This window comes from Sapajus apella, unplaced genomic scaffold, assembly GCF_009761245.1.
Source record: "Sapajus apella isolate SASKATOON/1434 unplaced genomic scaffold, GSC_monkey_1.0 scaffold7, whole genome shotgun sequence".
NCBI classification, from domain to species: domain Eukaryota; kingdom Metazoa; phylum Chordata; class Mammalia; order Primates; family Cebidae; genus Sapajus; species Sapajus apella.
Window position 1 is genome coordinate 4,350,403 of NW_022436947.1, and position 24,026 is coordinate 4,374,428.

The window sequence follows — 24,026 nt, forward strand, 5'->3', positions numbered from 1 at the left end:
AAAAAAAAAAAAAAAAAAAAAAATAATAATAATAATAATAATAATATTGTGAGTTTTTATTATACTTAAGGCCTATTCTAACTGAAGATCTGTATCTGCAAATATACTGTCAAGCCATAGCTTCCCTCACAACTTAAATGCTCAGGCTTTATTCGTCAATACCTTTTTGATATCCAGCACAATGGTAATACAAAGTAAGCACCCAACAAACACACTTTGAGTGATGGATCAATATACCTGTTGAATCTGTCTTTTCAAATTTCTCCCAGAAATATCCATCTCTGTAGTTTTATGCCGATTGTGTGTTAAGCCAGTGAACCTCAGACATTTTTACCTGTCAACCATCTCTCTTTAGAATTTGTGCACATATATCTACACTTTAAAATAGCCACAGTTTAAATCTCGGTTTGTGTGTGTGTGTGTGTGTGTGTGTGTGTGTGTGAGGGAGAGGTACGTACCATGTGTGAGTGTGCTCATGTGTGTCTATAGTTTGATATGTATGTGTTATTTTGGGTGAGTAAAGTGGGATTCCATATGGAGGGAGTTACTGTACTTTGCACTAAAATGAGGTTTTAGACACATGAGGTTTAGAAAATGAGATTACATTATTTTTTTAGTTCCCCTTCCATAGTTTTAGTGAAATTAAATGGGTGTGTGTCTGTGTTTCTGCATGTGTGTGTTTGAAGTGAAGGTAGAGAGAGGTGTCCTAAAATTGTAGACATGTTACTCCTTTCATCTGTTCTTATCTTTCTTGTTTTCCTACCTTGCCTCATTCCATTTTTTCCTCCCTTCCTCTCTCCCTCTCTTTTTCTTTTTCCTATTTTATTTATTTCTCTCTGTTTCCTTCTTTCCTTCCCTTTCCTCCTTTACAGGATCAAATTAAAGAATAATGCCATGCTTTCTACTTTAGTCAATGACTTTAGTCAATGGTGACTTTTATCACCATTTAATATAAAAAATGAGAAACAGACCTCTCAACCAATGAAATCCCAGTATAAGGTAGTATCCAAAGACAAGTAGGTATTGTGTTATATTAATATATTGAAGAAATGTGTCAATCCATCATGGGAGTGAAAACCAAATTATTCCACTCAACTAATATCCAAGCTTAAACTACTTTCAAAATATCACTTAAAAAAATCCAAGGAGTTGAGTTATAGGCTTTTGGAGAATGAATAGAGTGTTCAGAAAGTCTGATACTGCACCGTTTTATTGTTTAATATGTGTCTGGAACCAGTATGTGCTGAATTCTTTTAAAATGAGTTACACAGTTCATTCTCTTCCTACAGAAAGGACACTGTACATATTTAAACATTTTTCTTCATTTGGAGTGCTCAGAGGCACCATCACAAGTGGTGTATATTGTAATATGTTTTGACTGAGAGGTGCTGTCAGAGGCTATTGGGCTGTGCAGAGCTACTTCAGTCTCCACCCTGTGCCTTCTGGACTCGTGGTCTGCCTTTTAAAATCAGTTTTTCCATCTCTCTGAGGGTCAGACTGCCCCTGACCGTGTCTCATTGTGATATGCATATTTGCCTGTGGTTCTTACAGCTCCACCACACATCACACCATTTCAGATTCGCTGAATCTAATTTATTATGTAACAAACATATGGTCTTATTAAGTGTTTTTAAAAAATCAATAGAAAGTATGATATAAAAGCGGTCTCCAAAGGTTCTTTCTGTGTATTTCCACATTCCTATATAAATTTCAGAAATGTTTGGTTTCTGGAGAAGTGTTCTCTAGATAATTGTAGAATTCTGGTGAGGAACCCCCCTTTCTGGTTTGAATGTGAACTCTTCCTTCTAAACATGAAGAGACAATATTGCCCTTAGTTCTCAAGGTACATGGCTACCAATTCCGCTCTCCCATTTGTATCTGACCACTCGGTTCTTGTTTTGCAGTCCCCAGTCTGTCCCAGATCGTCTGAGGATCCGGGTGAACAAAATCGGTTTACAAGACTATGAAGGATTCCACTATGACAAAGAGAAACTCCGGGAAGCTTGTAAGTTGGAAGTGCCTAATTGATTTCATGCAATCAGCTTATCTTCAGCTTCTTGATCTTCCTGGGTTTGATGGGTAGATTCATTTGTCCTTGTGCCTGAAAAATCGTGGTTAGAGAAGTGAAGTGAAACATAGTAACATGTGAGCTCCAAGTGATAATGTATGGGCTACAGAAAAAGGAACTGGAAAAGGAAAACAGCCGAATAAAATCATTCAGCTGTGGATGCCAAGTCGGGATCTCTTGGCTTATTCACCACTTTAGTCTCAGATTTGCCTGAAATGAGGAAAGCCAAAAAATTGGTGATATCAGTGGTATAGCACCATCCAGGAAACTCTTGAGACAATGCAAGTCTCTTGTTGGAGACTGCGTTATCAAACACTTGCCTCATTCTTCACGTAGGTGTGGCAAACAGGCACATGCAGCACTTCTAGATATTATGCTATTATATGATGTCAGAGAAGGGCCCACAGGATATGGAACGTTGTGATGACAAAGTGATTCATTGATGATCAAGTGCCATTATTTTTGAAATGTGCCTTGAGTCAATATATGAATTACTTCTCAACGTTTGTATTTTCTGTATGCTTCTTTGAATACATAGCTAATTGCTAGTTCATCTCGCTAGTCAATCAGTATGTATTGGACACTTTTTACATTCTGGTACATTCTGGTCATTGTTTTAAATGTCTTATAATTTATGAGGTAATTGGTTAAAATAAGTCAGAAAAGTTAAGACCATGGGAATGTTAGATATTAGGGTTCTCGGCTCCTTCATAATTGTGGGGGCCAATAGTCAACTGCAGTAAAGTCAGAGAAGATAAGGAAAACTGGTGTCCAAGGGAATAGGCAATGATACTGATAGAAAGAAATGACTTTTATATAGAACCAAAGACTTATGAACCACGTCCCCAAATGATCTCTAAGTGTAGACCTGCCTACCTGTGTAAAAGAGGAAAATAGTTAAAACTGGCAGGAGTAATAGTAGGAAAGCCTTCTGAGCTCTGGTTTCTGAGAGTGATCTGAAGTAAGCTTTAGTGGACGGAAATTCTGAGGTCCAAGGATAATCCTAGGGGTGGGTACAGGGTGTTCTACAATCTAGAATTGGCACAAGACGAGGATCCATACCCCTGGTAGTCTAATCATTGACTCTACTAGAGAATTTGATGTGAATTTTCTTGCTTAATTCTGTCACCTGCTTCAGATTCCTCAATCCTTTACATTGTTTTCCTTAGACATCAATACCTTTTAGTTTCTCCCCAGCCTTTTTACTTCCATACTTTACTCTCATTTCCTTGGATAGGAAAGTCTGAGCTGGAGGAGGAGCAATTCCCCAAACCTCTTTATTTCTTTCTTCTGTAAACAGCATGTTCCATTTTCTAATATAAATGAGCTTATAAGTGATAGACTAGCATATAATCTAATTTGACCCCTAAAGTAATGGATGTATATTTTTTTGATGGGGAGTATAACTACAATGTAAATTAAATTGACTTCTAATGGTTACTTATCATAAAGAAGAGTGTTTTATGCTCTTTCTTGGTTTAAGTTCCCAAGCAAATAGCTAACAGTTCTTAAAAGAAGATAACAGATATCAAGTAATATTTTGCAGCTTACCATCAACTCCGAAGAAATTCTGTTTGGAGTGGGGACACATTTGAAATTTTTAGCTGAAATGAGATTTGAAGCTTATCTGTAGCTTTCAATTATCTGTTCTATCTTTTCCGTGGCATTATCTGTCCACCATTGCTGGAGGTAATTGTGATTTGAGCTTTTCCAAGAAGATGACATTTTCCAGCAAGTGCTTTACTCAGTGATAAAATTTCTATGTGAAGAAACTTCTTCAGTCAAATGGGGGGAAGCAATGGCATAAATGCAAACCAAATAAGTTCAAAAGAACTTAGAAATTCTCAAAAACGGGAAAAAGGAGTTATTCTAAAGATTTTAAAACTCATTCCAAAGATTTAGATTGGAAGAAAACAAAGGATGGGAAGTAAAAGTGACCAACTCAATCATTCTACTTTTAATATTTGGTGATGGTGCTTCTAACCTGGAAAAGTTTATCCTTTTAGATTCTGGATTCACTCCTACTAACCTTTGCTCTTTTGCCTGATTCCAACTTGAAATAGACTACAGATTCATGGAAGGCTGACATGGCTCAAACTGAGTATAAAGATAAAAACAAGTTTAAGTTCATCTATGAGGTGCATGCCAAAATAAATGTTGTTTCAGAAGCATTAATTACGTGAAGTTTGCACAACACATCTAGATAAAAGGGACTCTAGGAATGTACTCTGACCTACATCCCAGAACAAAGAGAGTGAATCCTCTTAGGTCATATTTATTGTCACCAAAGTCTGAGCTAGAGCAGTAGTGTGGTACTGCGTTTGAAGTTATTTCCCTTTCTTGATGGCGCACCAAGTGATATCTCCGGGCAGCACATGGTTCTTTGCCATCACTGTTTAGCAGAATCTTGTTTATTGTTCACATTAGATAATAAGCTCACATGTTTGTCATCTAACAAAGCCCATCTTCTGTCCATAATGCAGGGCTCCCTGGTAATTCAGCTCTTAAATTGCTTTGCTTATTTTAGCACAGAGAAAGATGACTCTACTCTTTCAGGTATTTCCCATCCCTCTTCCATTTAGCCCCATCTCACTGGGGGACAATCCTTCTAAAATAATATCCTGGAAAAAGACAATCCTTGTCAATGTGTCCCTCAGCTCTTTTTGGTAAATTTCAGACTTATGTAAGACACCAAAAGTCTTCCTCACTGTGTAGGATGTATCAACCCACAGATAATAGTTGCTTGTGGTTTGCAAGAGGGGACAGTCTATTCAACTTAAGAGGTACAACATAAAGAGAAAGTGGCCATATTAAAAAAAATTAAAGCAAATCTGTAATAATGATATCAGAAAATCAATCTCATAAACAGAATAAACTCTACAAGTGGGTCCATAATGGAGCTTATAATCCTATAATCTAGGCAAAAGATAATCTGTTTTTAAATATCTGTTATATGTCTAACCCCAGAAGAGATTCATTAACATATGATATATATTTTTAAAAATCTGGGATAACTTGATATTCTCCAAAATTTAACTCAATTCCTATGCAAACTGGTTAAACTTCACTTTGGGCATCAGTTTACCTGCACTTTTAAATGGCCATGATAATTTACACAAACCTAGTGTTTAAAATACAAGCAGTAAAAACCAGGTTGGAGCCAACTGAAAGCAGATGTACGTAAGGACAGGGAATTAACATTTGTTGTATATCAAATATAGTGTTTGACTATGCTTTTACATACATAACCTCGGTATAATTCAGTATTATCTAGATGTATATAACGTATAAGGTGTAATAGATCAATACATTGGTTAACACTAATGACACAAGGATTGTATCCTAACTAGGAATTTAGTTAAGCATTTGCCCTAATGGAATTTCCTTGTTTGGTGATTTAGTAGAAAAGTCAGAAATTTTGGTGTTTGAATCTCAGTTGCAACCTTGAGAAAGTCATTTAATTTCTCTGATGATCAAGTCTCTCATTTGTAAAATGAAGATATAATGATAACTCCATTCAGTGCTGAGGGTTAAATGTAATGCCATATATGGAACCCATGTTGTGAAGTCTGGCACATTAGCGTGCTCTCCGAAAATGGTAGCTATGATGCTTGTGGTTGTTGTGTTAAGGAGGGCCTGCTGCCACACTGCTCATCAGTCTGCAAGTCCACAAAGCCAGGCTCAAAGGAGATCATAGAGGCTGACTTCCTCTATATGGAACCCTTCCTGGCTTGAGGCAGCTCACTTCAAATGGCACACACCACCACCCTCCAGCTCACTTTCTTACTTTCAAAAATCGAATTGAAAATACTCATAAATATCACAGAAAGATTATGGGAAGAAAGTGTAACTAAATCATTCAATTTACTTTTATTGTGTCTACTCATATAAGCATCTGCTATAATGACAAGATACTTAAGTCCATGAAGCATGGAAATACTGCATGCCCATATAGGATGATCTGGATGTTTACCTGCAAATGTCCTTCCTCAAGTCCTAATACATTCTCTTAAGTGTGTCATCTGTTATCTACCACTGAATCTTTTTAAATAAATTTTTATTTTAGAATAATTTTAGATTTATAAAAAGTTACAAAGTTAATACAGGATATTCCTGTATATTCCTCCCCCAGTTTTTCTCATTATTAAACACTTTACATTACCATGGTGCATTTGTCAAAGAAACCAATATTGCTATATTACTATTAACTAAACTTTTAGGATTTCTATCCCAGGATCAAATCCAGGATACCATATTGCATTGAGTTGGCATGCCTTCCTAGTCTCTTTTGATCTGTAACCATTTCTGTGTTTCCCTGTTTTTTTTTTTTTGGTAACCTTAGTAGTTTTGGGGGGATTACTGCTTCCTGTAGAATATCCTCCATTCTGGCTTTGTCTGGTGTTTTACTCATAATTAGACTGAACTTATGGGCTTTTGGAAAGAATACTGTAGAGGTGAAGTATGCTTTTTCTCTCATCATGTCAAGACTTCTCTGATATCCACATGATATCCCTGGTGATGTTAACCTGATCATTTGGTAAAGGTGGTATTTGCCAAGTTTCTCCACCATAGAGTTACAATTTTTCTTCCTTCCATACCCTATTCTTGAGGAGTAAGTCACTAAGTCTAACCCACTTTCAAAAGGAGCAGAAGCCGTGGATCACTGGATTTTTAAAATTGTTTCCAGTTTGCATATTGGAGCTCAACCGAATTTGTTAACTATGCCAAAATGGTGGAGCCATTCAACCATTCATGCATTTATACTTTCAATAATTACATATTTGCATTAGTTATATATCAGATATACTAGACCTATACCATACTGTACTAGACGTTAGTCACTGAAAGATGAAACTAGAAAATCCAACATTACAACATAATTTATTCAGTACACACTTATTGAGTCCTTACTGTGAGCAAACAGCGACTGGAAGAAAACAAAACAGGATTAGTTCCTGATTTTCTGGAGCTTTCTTTCTTTTCTTTTTAAAAAATGTGATGATAACTGTGACGGGGCTATAAACATTCTGTACCTATTTTTCTGGCAGATGTCACTTTAATAATGAAAGAAAGAGATAAAATATATACGCAACAATGAGAAAAGCCAGTCTAACTACTAATTAGGTGTATGACCTTGGGCAATGCATTTGTCTTCTTCAGCCTTCTGTTTCCTTATCTGCTAAATGCAGTAGTTAAACTAGGCATTTCTTAAGAACAATTATAATATACTAAATGTTTAGTTTTATAGAAATTACATAGGATTAAACATTTTTCACTGGCGTATTTCCTTAGTAGAGTTTTTAAAGCTCCAATATCATTCATAATGAGTATAAGCGTTAGAAAACCATGTAAGTACATTGTGCTTCACAAGTTTGCTAAAAGCACTGATTTTTTTCTTCCTATCAATAGCTTCATCTAAAATTGAATCTTTCCCCTCATTTAACAAGTTGGCAACAGGGCTGTTCAGTGGAGATTAGGCCTCCATTTGGTGGAGGTAGGCTTTCCAATTTGAAATCTGTCTGAGAAGTTAAATGATGCCAATTTGACCTCTGAAGAGCATTGTCCTTCCTATTTTGAAAACATGTTTATGTTTATTCCTATTTTCTTGATTTGACGTTTACCCAGGGTTTTGTATTTAGATTTTTACTGTCTTTTCCTGTCTCTTGTCTGTATCTTACATTTATCATTTTATTAAAAATGTAATAATCATAATGGTTAATACACATTGTACTATTGCTAAGAGCTAGGAAATGCCTTTTCTACACTTATTGTGTAATTTAATTTTCCTGATGTCCCAGTGTGATAGATAGTATTGTTATTCTCATTTCACATATAAAGCAATTGAGGCACAGAAAACTCAAACTGAGGGGCTGGCATTTTGAATACTTATTTAATCACTGTGTTTTCTGTTTCCTCCAAGTAGTTCTTATTTTTCACATAAATATATTTAATAACATAAGTAAACATTTATATTTCAGTCTTTCATGATTCCATTTCAAATGTCTTTTTATATTTAAACTGACTTTGACTTAGTTTATCATACTCAGGCTTGTTGGGCAAGTTTCTGTTTTTAGATCTTCCTCCAACCTCAAATAAATCATCCATTCATAAATTCAACAAATATTAATTGACTGTTTATCATCTTTCTAGTAGTATTTCAAGTAATGGGAATCCTGAAAAGTACTTGCCCTCATAGAACTTATGTTCCAGTGGAGAGACAGACAAATGAATAAATAATACAATATGGCAGCAAGTGCTATAAAGGAAAATAAATCAGAACAGTGAAGAGGATTCTGTTTTTGATAAAATGGTCAGCAAGAGACTTTCTGAAGAAGTGACATTTAAACAGAGACCAGAACAGAAAGAAAAGATGCATATGTGGATTTCTAGAAGAGTATCCCTAGGCAGAGGGAATGGCAAGTTCCAAGGCCAAGCATCCTTAGTATTTTTAATGAGCAGGGATGTCCATGTGACTGGAACCTGCTTAGTTGAATGGAGAGTCAGAAAGTTATTTAGAAGGATCAGCATGTGGAGGGCTTATAGACCGTGAAAAGGGCTTTGGCTTTTATTCAGAGTGTGATGAGAAAGTATTGGAACTATTTGAGGAGTGTATCATACCTGAATTTATTCTAGATAAATTTGACTACTAGGTAGGGAATTGTCAGGTTGCAATGATGGAAATAGGACAGCAGGTACCAGGCTAATATGATACTCTAGTTGACAGGCAGAAGGAATGAGGGAGTTAAAGTAATAGAGTTGGAGAGAATCAGTTAGACTCTGGACGTATTTTGGAGGTAATGCTGGCAGAATGAGATGATGGATTAGCTGTAATGCCTAAAGGAGCAAAATGATTCAGTTGTCTCTGAGGTTTTGACCTCAGTAACTTGGTAAGTAGAGGTAGGGAAGATGCACAGAATTCAGCAAAGGAGACCAAGAAGGAGGGAGACCAAGAAGGAGGGAGAAAGACCAAGGAGGAGCCTACGGTTAGCTGCAGAAGCAGCAGGAGAGCTTGTTCGTTGGAATCCAAGAAAAGAAAAACTGTCTAACTCTCAGCATTTCAGAGAGGTTAAGATGCATACTAAGAATTGGTAGTTGGATTGGGGTAGAGGAAAGTTGGTAGTAGCTTCATGAGATTGTGGAGTCAAAAAGGTGAAGGTGCAAAGAGATGATTCATGTGCCAATGGGATCCAACAAAAGTCAGTTGTGTGCTGCATAATGACATCGTGATCAGTGATGGACTGCGTAGACAACAGTGGTCTCGTAAGATTTCAATATTGTAGTTGTACTCTACCTTTTCTATGTTTAGATATTTTAGATACCCAAATGCCATTGTATTACAATTGCCAACAGTATTCAGTACAGTAACATGCTGTACACGTTTGTAGCCTAGGAGCTACAGAGTATACCATGTAGCTTAGGTGTGTAGCAGGTGATTCCATCCAGGTTTGTATATACTCTATAATGTTCACATGATGCAGAAATCACCTAGTGACACATTTCTCAAAATACATTCCTTTTGTTAAATGACATATGACTATAATTCAGCATAGATTGCCCTTTTGAGATATTTAACTATAAAACAGAGGGAAGATATGGATTAATGACTGGAAAGAATATGGTAGAATCAAAGGAGGATTAAAAAAAAATTTAAGATAGTACAGCAGGTATGTATGCTGGTGGGACCAATTTACCAAAGAGAGAACTTGATTCATAAGAGGGCTAACTGCAGGAGCAATGCCTTTGGGTAGGTGGTGAGATAGAACCTAGTGAGCAGTGGAAGGCTGTGGGCAGGAATGTGGGGTAGGTTCCCCGGGGGAACAGTGAGAGAAGGCAGAGGAATGAGTCAGGATACAGATACTGGGTGTACTTGGTGCTAGGGAGAAGTTCTATTCTGATAGAAGTTCTATTCAGAAGTTCTATTCTGATTGCTTTTATTTTCTCAGTAAAATAGGAAGCAAGCCTTCTACTTGAAAGTTGGAAATGGATAGTATCAATGTTCTGGAAAGAAAAGAAGGGTTGAATAGCTTCAGGAGCGAGACAGTGAGAGGGCTGGGCAGAATTGCTGAGCTTTACTTTAGAAGTGGATCATTGAATTCATTGGTTTTTTGTAAGCACATAGAGCCTGACTTCCTAGTTTCTGGCTGTCTTGGTTTATCGATGAGCCTACTCTATGTCTTTCTAATTTTAAAGGACTCTGATACCAGGGGAATATTGGGCCGAAATATGATCTTATTTTTAATATAAACTTCTTTGCCATCTATTTCTGCTTATGACCTAAAGGCTTTCTTTATTTATAAGAAATTAAAACATGCTCTGGAGCTGTGCTGTATTAGAAGTTAATAATGTTAGACTTCAGAAAAGGAAATGGGCCTAAAGTGTTGATGATGATATTTAATCCTTCCTCCACTGTTAAAACATAGCCTTTGGTAATGAGAGCAATCAATTGCAGGTGCATCCTTAAGTCTCTGCCAGAAAGATTATTTTCCCTTTTCATTGGTTTATTTTTTGTAACACATACTCAAAATTATGGCCAACTCTTACTATTTTAGATCAGCCTAGTCCATTTGGTTGCCATCTTACCAGGTTGACTACTCTGGGATATAAGCTCAGATGGTAGTTAGACTTCCCTTTGAAGACTTTCTTCTAGGATCTTTGTATAAAATTATTACTTTCGTTCATTTTGCTGATGTGTGAGTAGTGCAGTGTTGGCCATTGCAGAGTCGCAACTATCATGTTTAATAATAAATATTAACACCCCGTAATTGCATAGGGCTTCATGGTTTACAGAGGGCTTTTCTGTACACTGGCCACATGCATCATCACAAGGACACTTAAGATTGCCTCACACAGGGTTACTTTGCTGCGATGGGATTTTAATAAGAAATTATATTTTCTCTCTTAATCCAGGACACTTTTTACATACAGCCTACTTCTTTATAAAGACAAATTTGAAAGAATTTAGGATCATAGTTATTGTCATCGGTTGGGTGTCCGGGGAAACAGGCTCTGAGACTGAGTTTTGTGTACAAGGGTTTTATTGGGGATTTTCCAAGAGGGAACCACAGCTGTGCAGGGTGGGAAAAGTGGGACCATGAAGAGGGAGAAGTTGAGCTTTAATGTCACAACAAAGGGCACCCACAGGGATCTTTGAACCTGGGACAGCCACTGTGAATTTTCTAAATCGAGGCAAGGTTTATTGGGTACAGATCAGGCTCTGCCCTGAAGGGGATAAACCTTGAGTGAGGTAGCATCCTTTCTGGAGAAGGACTCAGCTGTGCACTGTCAGCAAACTTTCAGCATCTGGGAGAATGAATGCATCAATCCTAACATGGATCTGAATGTAGTGCTTCAGTTCCGAAAGCAGAGTCTTGTTATGTATTAATAACTCAGCACCTAATTTTTCAACTAAGGCCAGGAAGGAGCCACCCTTATACCAAAATCCTTGAGTTCATTAATTCGACTTTTCATTTAACCACGATCTGTTGAACACTTTCTATGTATCAAAGATTGTTCTATGTACTGGAAATTAAATTTAAATGAGCACTAGCCCTCAAGTTTTTCTCTTATTATATCTTTTGGCTTGATTTCTCTTCTGTCTCAAATTCAGAGAATTGGAATATAAGTAGATTATTCAGAAGTGTCTGAATTAGCAAAGCAAAGTAGAAGCCTAAAAGGTGAATGCTGACCTTTCCTTAAAAGTTCTTTCTGATGAATTATTGCCAATCCAAACATTCTCCATGTGGAATTGGAGAAATCAAAAGTGGAAACCTGAATACAAAGCCATCTAAATTTCAGGCTGTCCTTTCTACTCTGACACTGTAGCCAGCAGAGGAAACTTCAGAGTTTGATTCCCAACAGGATGCATATTTCTTATATGTTCATTTCTTTCTTCACTGTTAAAATGTAGCCTTTGTTAATAAGAGCAATCCATTGATTGAATTAAACAGAATCGAGGACAGAAGTGGTGTAAGCTAATTTGAAAATAACATCTTTGCAGATTGACTCAGAACCACAATTTTATGCACTAGTTACATGGATAAAAACTGCAGGCTTTTCCTAGTTCACACTGGTGGAAAACATTCTCTCTTAACACCGAGTGGGTTTCCTGAATCACTGATCCACTGCCAGTCTCCTGGAGTCACCTACAAGAAGAATTAGAGATGTCTCCAGGCTGTCAGCTGCTAGAGATGTGTTTGTTTGAGACTGCCCTATTTCACATCTCCTCATGGAAGCTGTCTATGTATAATTTGTTTACTCATTTTGCTTTCTGAAAGAGGCTTGGGGCCCCTTCAGCTGATTTTAGAAAATCATTCTGTCATTAATTCTCCACATGTATCTAATCAACTGAGAAATTCCAGGCTGCATGACTGAATGTGTCCCCAGCATCTAGTTGGTGACCTTGCCCATCACCCTACAGTATAAGACAGCATGATATAGAAATTATGAAAGAGATTTGGACCAGTGTATCTAATCATCATTTCAAGTATTAAAGTTTTAGGTATGATTATGAATCTTTCCTTTCAGACATTTAATATTTCATCTTGATTTTCAGATATATTTGGCTGGCCTGGCCACGTAGCCAAGATTCCAATGTCACCGTCAAGTTATCTCCCTCCTAAGTACTTGAGCACTGGCAGTCAATATCAGTAGTGGTTCTTCCTGTACCTAAGAATTTTAGAAATATTCATTTTCATTGTCAAGGGCATACTAGGACCTCACAGTTAAAAGCCTGTATCACGTTTAACACCAGAAATAAGTGCCAAGGAATTATATACATCATCTTGTTGTACTAGAACTTTATTGCATGCAACATTAGGAACCTTCTTTGAAATGGAATTATCTTCATCAAAAATAGGCATTTATACCATTGTCATGAAATTTACATGTTCACTCGGACAAGGATGACATTTCACAGCACTGTTTGATCTGGACCTTTTGTTCTTACTGTGTATTAGCAGAGAGGTATTTGGGCCTTCTCCCCATAGCTGCTCCTGGATAACCACAGTCATCAGAAGTAGGAAAGAGTAAGTCAGGCCATTATAAACAGCATCCGTGATTGGATCTCCTGCTCTACCTGACAACTTTTGTCTTTGTTCAGAGGACCAGGCTTTAACATCTCCTTTTTTTCCCTGGGATTTTCTTTCTCACTTCTGCTTTTTCTATTTATCATGTCCCAAATGTTGATACTTTGGAAAGAGAAAAAGGAAAGGATCTGTTGCTAACTCCTGAAGCGTTGTGGGCTGGGCTTCGATGGGCACCTGGGGAAGTTAGTGTTCCCTTTCCTTCTCTTTCTTCTGTTCTCTGTTCTCCAGCCTTCAGAATTTTCTTTCCTCAATTCTGTTTATAACACATTCTAACTCAGAAACCATTTTCTCGTATTTTAGGTGTTATCGAACTGCCTTTGAGGCATTGATAAGTGGTCTTTGTCTTCTATCATCACAGTTTTTGCTTAATTTTATGTTACTTTCACAGTTTCTTTCTGCTACTGCTTTCTTTGCTCTTTTTCACTCTCTCTAGCTCATCAGACCACAAGTCCATGGCGTTAGGTAAGTGTATCAGAAAGTTGTAACTCCCACAGCCATGCAAAATGACTTGACAGTCACCCTTGCTCCTTTTGCCCCTTCCTGTCCCATTGACCACAGAGGAATTGATTCCTTGGCCTACATATCTCTCTCATACGCTCTTCCCTTCTTGTCTTTCCTGCCACCCCTCTATTCACCATTGCTCATCTAATTTACTGCATTAGCATCGTCAGTCATCCTCTAGCCACTCACCTTATTTTTCATCAATTTGCCTTCCGTATTACTCCCAATGATTTTTCTAACATTTTGTCCAAGAAAAAGGTGAGAGATTTTTAGGCAATGGGGTGAGCTAATGGAAAACTACTGGAAGATGTTGTGGGGAGGTTGGTCAATTGCCAACCCATTGTATCTAATTATTATTGGCCATCAGGTAAGCATTGTAGTTTCCTGATAACCTTGGCACATTTGGAACTAACAAAATAAAAGGAACGGTTCCACTTGTCTTTACATCCTCCCTTAGGAATTTGTTTGTTTTCTCCAGTCCCCTGCCTCTCCTCCTTGAGTTTTACTTTTAGTTCCTTATTTCCACCACCATTTTGACTTCCCGAGTAGTGTGTATGCTGTGAGTAACGAAATAGGTACTGATAATTGTTCTATGTCAGGAAGATCTGATCAGCAAAGTATCTGTCTATAACAAACTCAGAACAGTTTTTCTTTTCCTTTTCTTCTGATTAGACATCTGTGTTTGCTAATGGTCTCTTATTACAAATAATTATTTAGGCTCTTAGCCACCCACGGAGCCTGAGAGAGGGAGACTCTGTCTTTCATGATGTTTACATTTCAAAAAAGTGACTTCTAGCTCCTGGAGAAAGACATTCTTGGGTTGTCAAATTTGGCATGAGTCTGGGAGCAGATTTACATCCATCTCAAAGGAGCCGAGAAAGGATTTACAATGGAAAGTTTGCTAAAGTAGATGCTCTAAGAAACAAGTGGTCAGGGGTGTATAGTCCAGAAGAAACCTGTCTGAAGTTCCATCATGCTGACGGAAACATGAAGGCTGTTTTGGTCAGTGTATATCTGGAACCATCACCATCTGTTGGAAACCTGTTAGTGTCTACCCATTCTTTTGTGAGTAAAGTCTCAACTTCTTAGTATAAAAATCAAGCCTTGGGCCTTAGCCTCACCCTACTCTACTCTGTACCTACCTGCCTTCCTAATTCCTGAACATTTTATTTTCTTCTTTTCATGCTGTGGTTTCTTAGAGTATAAGGGTGGTTTGAGATAATTTCCCTTTGTCTGGAAAACTCTTGTTTCTTTTGTCAAACTACCTTATTTTCTTCATGGCTCCTTGTGGAGAAATGTCTGGTCTTGAGGAATGTGTGGCTCTTCTGGATTCTAAACACGTGGAGTCCATGTCTATCCTGTTCCTATTACAAAGTTATCAGTAGGATGTTTTCATGTACCTCTCTCCTCCCCCAACTCTGTGAACCCCTTGAGGGCAGGTACCATGTCTTATTCAACATTCTGTGACCAACTCGGGCCACTAGAACTGTCCCTGGCACCAGAAAGTCCTTAAAACTCATTTGCTAAAATGATTAAGTGAATGACTTATAGACATGAAAAATATTCTGGCATAATTCCTAGTATATACAATATATATTTACCAAATTAAGTAAAAATAAAAGCCATGAGTTGTTATTAAAGATGATGAAAGCCATAAGCATTTAAGATGATTTTTTTTAAGGGAGTTGCGTGTTCCTTGGGTTGCCCTCTTAGGTAGTATACTATCATGATGAAAAGCAGAATTTGATCTGTACTTGGAAACCCAGATTTCTAGAGAACCTGTTAGTTTCTAGAAAGCACTCAGAAATCTTACACTTGAATAGAATGCAATGAAAACTACATAATTTATCTTGTGGATGACATTTTTTTTTGAGACAGAGTCTCGCTCTGTCACCCAGGCTGGAGTGCAGTGGCACGATCTCAGCTCACTGCAACCTCTGCCTCCTGGGTTCAAGCTATTCTTCTGCCTCAGACTTCTGAGTAGCTGGGACTAGAGGCACGCACCACCACACCGGCTAATTTTTGTATGTTTTGTAGAAACAAGGTTTCACCACATTGGCCAGGCTGGCCTTGAACTCTTGACCTCATGATCCTCCCACCTCAGCCTCCCAAAGTGCTGGGATTACAGGCGTGAGCCACTGTGCTCAGCTGCTGGTGATATTTTTAATAAACTATCGGCAGGACCTGGGTTAGCTCAAGCTAGGGAATCCAGTGTTTACAATTACTTTTAATCATAAGGACTAGGAGTTATGAAACTGCTGACGGGTCCCAGTCATGGCATGGCATTGCAAGGTATCAAGTTCTTAGGATGTTATGTTTCCATGTTTCCTTTTGAATGCTAATATGCCTATTAGTTGTCCCCCTTGGTTCCAGGTGAGCAGTGGGAAGTTAATGATGACAGATGGTTGTAAAATAGACCTGTTACCCCCAGCAGGGGAAAAATTGGATTGAAATATTGTATTGCAAACCCATTCTATCTAATTATTATCAGCCATCAAGTAAGAATTGTAGCTCCTTGATAAGCTTGGCACATTTGGAACTAATGAGGTAAAAAGAAAGATTCCGCTTGTCTTTACATCTTCCTGTGTTACATTTCCTTTAGATTACGTGTCTATAGGAAACTCAGAACAGTTTCTTTTCCTTTTCTCTTGATTTTTCTGTTTCTTTTAAACTAAGACTTTTTTTTTCAGCAGTTTTAAATTTACAGAAAAATTTAGTAGAAAGTACAGACAATTTCATATATCCTCTCAACCCTCCCACAGCCCAACCTGTCCACACACAATTCTCCCCTTTATTAACATCTTGCATTAGTGTGGCTCATTTGTTACTATTGATGAGCCAGTACTGATACATGATTATTAACTAAAACTGTAGTTTACGTTAGGATTCACTCTTGTGTCATGAAACTCTATGGGTCTTCACAAATGTGGAATGACATGGAGTCACTATTACTGTATCATATAGAATATTTCACAAGAAATGCCTTCTGTTATATCTTTTCATTTCTCCCTTCCTCTCTCCAGCCCTTAGGAACCACTGATTCTTATTGTCACCATAGTTTTTGCCTTTTCCAAAATTTCACATAATTGGAATTATACACTATGTATCCTTTTCAAATTGGCATCTTTCACTTAGCAATATTCATTTAAAATACCCTCCTGTCTTGTCTTTGCTTGATAGCTCATTTCTTTTTATTGTTGAATAATATTCCACTACCTGGGCATACCACAGTTTATCTGTTCACCTACCAAAGGACATCATGGTTGTTTCCAGGTTTTGGTAATTATGAATAAAGATGCTATAAACATTCTTGTGTAGTTTTTTACGTGGACATAATTTTCAACTCCATTGTGTAAATAACAAGTAGTCTGATGCTATATTGCATGGTAAGAGTATGTTCAGTTTTGTGAGAAACTGTCAAGCTGTCTTCCAAAGTGGCTGTGCCATTTCATAATTCCACCAGCAGTGAATGAGTGTTTATATTATTCCACATCCCCACCAGCATTTGGTGGTGTTATTTATTTATTTATTTATTTATTTTTTAAATTTTAGCTATTCTATTAGATGCCTAGTGATATCTTTGTTGTTTGATTTGCAATTCTCTGTTGAGAGAAGATGCTAAGCATCTTTGGAGGCACATATTTGTTGTCTGTATTTTCTTTTCGTCAGATATTTATTTAGACCTTTTGCCCATTTTTAAAAAATTTTAGTCAGAGGTAAGATGTTTCTTTTTTTTTGTTATTATACTTTAAGTTCTGGGGTACATGTGCAGAACGTGCAGGTTTGTGACATAGGTATACATGTGCCATATGGTTTACTGTGGTTTGTTGCATCCATCACCCCATCATCTACATTAGGTATTTCTCCTAATGCTATTGTTGGGTTTTATGGGTTCTATGTATTTTTTGGATACCAGTCTTTTATCAGATAAGTGTTTTGCAAAGATTTTCACCCAGTCTGTGGCTAATTTTTCATTTTCTTAACACTGTCTTTCACAGAGAAGTTTGCATTTTAATGAAGTCTGACTTTACCATTTTTTTTTCCATAGATCATGCTTTTGGTGTTGTATCTAAAATGTCTTTGCCATACCAAGCTTATCTGGCTTTTCTCCTGTGTTATTTCTATATTATTTTCTCGGGAATTTTTTTTTAAGGCTGTTGGTTTCTTAATACTATGTATAGGTCGATGAAATGATAACAAGTACTTGTATAAACTCTATTGATTATGTCAGTAAATCTAAAATTGATGCTTAAGGAATTGTCAAGTTTTTAAAATGTGTATATGCACAGTGTTAACATAAATTTATTCTAAGATTACTATCTATATTTTGATGGTTTACCATATTGTTGATTGCCTTTTCCTATTTTCTGACTTTTTAATTCTGTGATTATATTTATTGTTCTTTTCAGAAGGCAATAACCTATTTTAAAAAGCCTCTACAATTCATATGTATATATACATGTACGTGTGTGCGTGTGTGTGTGTGTGTGTGTGTGTGTGTCTGTGTGTATTTAAAACTTAAAGCCCAATCTTTACAAACCCTGTGGTTTCTGAGAAGCTTTTCTCTAAGGTATCACACCTTCTTTTAATGATCCTATTGAAGGTAGTTTATTTGTGTTTTGAATATGTAAATGGCTTCATATAGCTGCAAGTCTATTTTAACAGGAATTGCACTGTAATACCAAAAATGTCAGATAATTACATCTTTTTTAAAAAATGCTGAGCTCTCAGCTCTTTATTTCCACAGTGACATCTTGTTGAATAGATCATGGTATGTTGCAGAGAATGAATTAACTGCTGTGAGTTTTCTCCCTTTTTATAAATCCCATTATCACTTTCATGTGGACTTAGCGTGAAAGGTGGCTTTTTCTGCTTTGGCTCTTAGGGCCTTTGCTTGTGTCATAAAGCAGGTAGCTGTGATTACCCTCATTTCCTTGTAGGTATGGTTGATTCTTCTAATTACCTGCTTTGGTTTAGACTCTACCCTTTAGAGAGTTTGGTGCAACGCCTTATCTGCTATGAAAAGTTCTCACATATAGTCTGCCAAAATTGATTTGGGAATTTATGAAAGGGCAGTACATGTTGATAATAGAATTAAGGGTAAAAGTGATGAATTAAATAAGGCTTAGAGGAGTGAATATAGGATTTTTTTTCACAGGAAAGGGCATGATCTTCACAATAACCCAGTGGGGTAGATAATATGATCTTTCTTAGTATATTAGACCTTTACATACTATATTGCAAAAGAATCAAGGGCAAACTAAGCTCATTGAGCAATCAAAATAATCAAAAGCATCTGGAATTATAATTTTTCTGAATATAGTTATTTATCAAGGATAATTAAACATTAAAATGAATGGTATGAGAATAAGTACCATAGCAAACTACCAAATTGGTAATATCACGTGCTAACCAGACTGAAAACTAATAACATTTAGTAAACACAGTATCAAAAATCCTTTGGAAACACCTTTGAATACCTTTTGCATCTGATGTCATGAACTTTTCACACCTCAAGTGAGAACGTGGGTTTTGTCATATGTTTAGTTTGTGTTAACTGTCATTCAGATCTTTAGGTCAGCATTGGAAATTATAATGTAAGGATTTTAATAGCAAAACAAGTCATAGTGATTTTCTGTAACAATCTTGTTTAAATTCTGAGGTACTCTTATTGTTACTGTCCCAATAATAATTAGCATCTGCTCACCATTGTATAGTAAGCAACACTTACTTTAATTCTGTGACCCCTAAATTACAGACAAGGTTTTATAGCAAGGCTGTCAACAGTTTTGATACTCTCAAGTGGTAGTCTATAAGTTCATCTGAATCTGGCCTATTGGAAAAGGAGAGGAATAGGGAACCTTTCAAGTATGTTCGTGAGAATGTGTCTGACTTCACTGGTAGTTTCTGAGCCCCATGGTTCTGTTCCTTTGTCCAGGAATGGAGATGTTTACCTTGAGTCTGTTCCCTCCCTGTTCACAGCCTTTCCTTAGTGCTTGTGGAGCTCTACATATGGGACTCATGATTCCATCCTCAGCTGCTGGTCAGCCTGCCACTGGTTTTGGCCTTCACTTCTCTGAGCTCAGTGTTGAAAGCTAGTAGAAAGTCCAACCTTCTGTGAGACCCAAGTTCAATGGATAGTAGGAATAATTCAGAACAGGGGCTCTTGAGTAAGAGAAACCTAGGTTGAAAGCGGTTGTTCCATTTAGCAGTTGTAACATTTAGGGCATGTTATCTCTCTGAAACTCAGTTTCCTCTTTTTAAAAATAGAAATAGTGCTATCCACCTCTCAGGACTGTGGCAAAAATTAAATAACACACTAACACTGGTACGTTATTTTCGTGAATTATGTAGGTTATTTTTTCTCCTTTTCTCCTCCCTCCTTGCCCTCCCTTCCCCTTTCTCCTCCTCCTCCTCCTCCAACCTCCTCTTCTTCTTCCTCTTTTTCTCTTCCTTCTCCTCCTTTTTGATATAATATAATCAGTATAATCATTTTCATGTTCATCCATATGATTCCACCCCCCCAAGTTTATCACATGACACCATGCTATGCAACATGATGCACAAGTATGTATCTTTACTATCATGTGTATTTGATCATACTCCCAGGTCACAGGTAATGGAAGTCTGTTCTGGCTTGTCTTGCTTTTCCAGAAGCGTAGAGTATGATTTACTCACGTAAGAAAATAAATTACTTCAGCTACTCTGCTTCTCCTCTCAATGCTACTTCTTTGAACCCCAGGCTTAGGCTCTGTATTAGTCCGTTTTCACACTACCGATAGAGATATACCTGAGACTGGGCAATTTACAAAGGAAAGAGGTTTAATGGAGAACGAACAGTTCCACATGGCTGGAAAGCCTCACAATCATGGGGGAAGGTAAGGAGGAGCAAGTCACATCTTATGTGAATGGTGACAGGCAAAGAGAGAGCTCGTGTGGGGAAACTCCCATTTTTTAAAACCATCAGATCTTGTGAGACCCATTCACTACCACAAGAACAGCATGGGAAACACCTGCCCCCATGATTTATTCATCTCCCACCAGGTCCCTCCCATAACACGTGGGAATTATGGGAGCTACAAGATGAGATTTGGGTGGGAACACAGAGCCGAACCATAGCAGGCTCCAAGCAGCTGTGCCCAGGAAAAGTGATCCTAGCTCAATTTGGCTTCTGGGAGCTCACACAGTTGGTATGGGCATTAACCTCAGATTCCCATCTATTGCAAATTTTCATTGGCCTGTACACAATTCAGCACAAAGGTGCTGTGCTGAAGGTTGTGCCAGAATAAAAATTGCTTCAGACATCCCTGGGTAGGGCAGTTTACCTCAGAGGTGGCCTACAAGGGTCTTTTCACTTTCTTCAACAAATAATTAGTTCATTTGAGGAAATTATTAGACTGTCTTTTGCATCATATCAACTGATTCAAGTTTTCTTAAAACTCTATACTGTTGATTAGAATGTAAATTAGTACAGCCACCATGGACAACATAATGTAGTGTCCTCAGAAAAACTAAAAGTAGATTGACCATATGATCCAGCAGTCCCACTGCTGGGTATGTGTAGGTACAAAAGAAAGGAATCAGTATGGAAGAGATATTTGCATGCCTGAGTTTATTGCAGCAATAGTTATAATAGCCAATATATGGAAGCAACCTAAGTGTCTATCAATGGATGAATGGATAAAGAGAATGTGGTCTATATACACACTAGATTATCATTATGCCATAAAAGGAAGAAAATTCTGTCATTGACAGCAACATGGATGGAACTGGAGGACAGTATGTTAAATGAAATAAACCAGACACAGAAAGACAAATATGGCATGTTCTCTCTCATATCTAGGGGCTAAAAAAGTCAGTCTCCTGAAGGTAGAGAGTAGAAAAGTGATTACCAGAGACTCAGAAGGGTAGGGGTAAGGGAAATGAAGAGAGTTTTATAAATGGATATGCAAATACAGATAGATAGAAGGAGTAACTTTTATGGTTCTATAGCATAGTAGGGTGACAGTAGTTATTAAAATTTTTTTGCATATTTCAAAATAGTAGGAAGAGAAGACTGGCACTGCTTCCAAAATAAAGAAGTGATAAATGCTTGAGGTGATAGATTGCCTAATTACCCTGGTTTGATCATTGTACATTGTATACCTGTATCAAAATATCACATGTATCTGATAAATATTTAAAATTATGTACCAATAAAAACCTAACTTAAGAAACAACTCTAGTCACCTTTTATTGTAACCTTTAACAATATTGTTTTTTAAAGCTTTGGGCAATTCAGTCTCGTATATAGGGTACCTGAGCTTGATTTATTACCTGGCTCTTTATAATCTGTGGTGAAATATATATTTTAGAAATTATATTTTGTTATGTTTTCTCTTGGTGTATATAGACCTTAAAAGTTTTTTTATGAATATAAGAGTACAATTGTGGATTGGTTGCTAGAAGATTTTGAATTTGCTGAGGATGAATAGTTTTAATTTATGCGTTATTTGGCATACATTTGCATAACGAGTTCAAGTAGTCTAACTTCAAGTATAGAAGACAAAATTAATTAGTATGACCTGTGGGCATTTTACTTCAAACATAAAATCCAGAGCATGCACATGTAAAATGTATAATGGATTTCTCAACCAATTAATTTAATCACATTCTGGATTATGAGACATTTAAACAAACAGGAAATAGGGAAAGGGGGTTAATGGAGGTCAGGGTGAAACCTTAGAGGGGTGCCAGGGCAGGACTTATTTTGGCTGGAAAAGGGGAATTGGTAGTATGATTTTCTCAGGGCTTAGTATCACCAGTTACTTCCACAGTACGGTTCCTGTTTCTGTACCTGAATTTGTCAAAGCTTCCACATTGTTTTGGTCTGCTTGGGCTGCCATAACAAAATACTACACACTGGGTAGCTTAAATAGCGGACATTTATTTCTCCCATATCTGGAGGCAGGAAGCACAAGCGCAGGATGCTGGCATGATTGGGTCTGGTGCAGGCTCTCCTTCTCACTTATGGATGGCTGCCTTCTCCCTGTGTCCTCATATCTGTGTATTAGTCCAGGTTCTCTAGAGAAATAAACCAACTGGATATATAGATATGTAACAGTACATCTATTATGATAACTGGCTCATGCAATTGTAGAGGACAAGAAGTCCCACAGGATACCATCTGAAACTTGGAGAACCAGGAAAGCCAGTGGTGTAAATCAGTGCAAGCCCAAAGACCTGAGAACCAGGAGAACTGGTGGTGTATCTTCCAGTCTGAGAGCCTGATAACTGGAGTGCAGGAATGGGTATCACTGGCATCAGTCCTGGAAGGAGAACCAGGAGCTATGATGTCATAGGGCAGGATAAGATGGATTTCCAAGCTCAAGAAGAAAGAATTCACTTTTATTCTACCTTTTCGTTCTATCCAGGCCCCAAACAGATTGAATGCCACGATGACACTTGCCCACATTGACAAGGGTGGGCCTTCTTTACTCACTCCACTGATACAAATGCTAATCTCTTCTAGAAACACCCTCACAGACATAGCCAGAAACTGTGTTTTACCAGCTATCTGAGTGTCCCTTAGCCAAGTCGAGTTGACACATAAAATTAATCATCACAATGTGTATATACAATACACAGGTTGATAGATTAATAGTAAAATAAACACCAGTGTACCTGCCACTTAGATTAAGAAACAGAACAAGTACTAGCCCTCACTGTTCTGCTGGGATAACTGCTATTCTTGTTGTATTGGCTATTCTCTTGATGTATATATTTACCACCAACGTATGCATCCCTAAACCACATATTGAGTGGTTTTGAAAAACTAAGTAACAAATCTAAATCCCTCTGTGTAAAGAAAAGGTGATGCTTTCACTTTTAGCTTACAGTTCCCAAGAAAGATGAAAAGAGTCTCTAGTTCATTGTCTGGCTTCAGTTTTCCTCAGAGTGAGACATAAATTCATTCTGAGACAACTTAGTGGGCAAGGTAATGGCTGTTTCTGGGCAGTCCTTGGCAGGTGCTGAGTTGAGTTCTAGATATCAAATGAAAATATTATCATAGGGAACGGGCTTCCTTGAATTTTTCTGCTTCACTATGATCTAACTCTTGCTCTCAAGAATAGGTACAGGCAGAGCACATTAGGAGGGCGATATAGCATTAATATATTTTATATTAACACTCATTGTTATTAAAAATTCAACGTTAGTGGGGCAGATAATCCAGTAGCTTCTTGATAGAGGATGAGTCCTTCATTTAACTCTTGCACTTGTTTGATAATTTGGGTTACGTGTAAAAGTCTTAGAACTTTGATGGCCTTGTTTTATTGTCTTCCTTACTGTATGGTTGCCTTAGACAAGTTTGAAAACATTCCAAATTGTAATCC

The 24,026-nt window shown here is 37.4% G+C and overlaps 1 protein-coding gene across 13 annotated transcripts in view; it reads left to right on the forward strand.

Moving 5' to 3' along the window:
* The window catches only part of DGKI (diacylglycerol kinase iota), a 445,403-nt gene that overhangs the window by 320,611 nt on the left and 100,766 nt on the right, over positions 1-24,026 (forward strand). For all 13 annotated transcript variants that reach the window (XM_032275881.1, XM_032275878.1, XM_032275879.1 and 10 more), the window contains one exon: positions 1,905-2,005. In XM_032275881.1, coding sequence (XP_032131772.1) covers positions 1,905-2,005 — 101 coding nt within the window. The remainder of the gene's footprint in view (positions 1-1,904; positions 2,006-24,026) is intronic.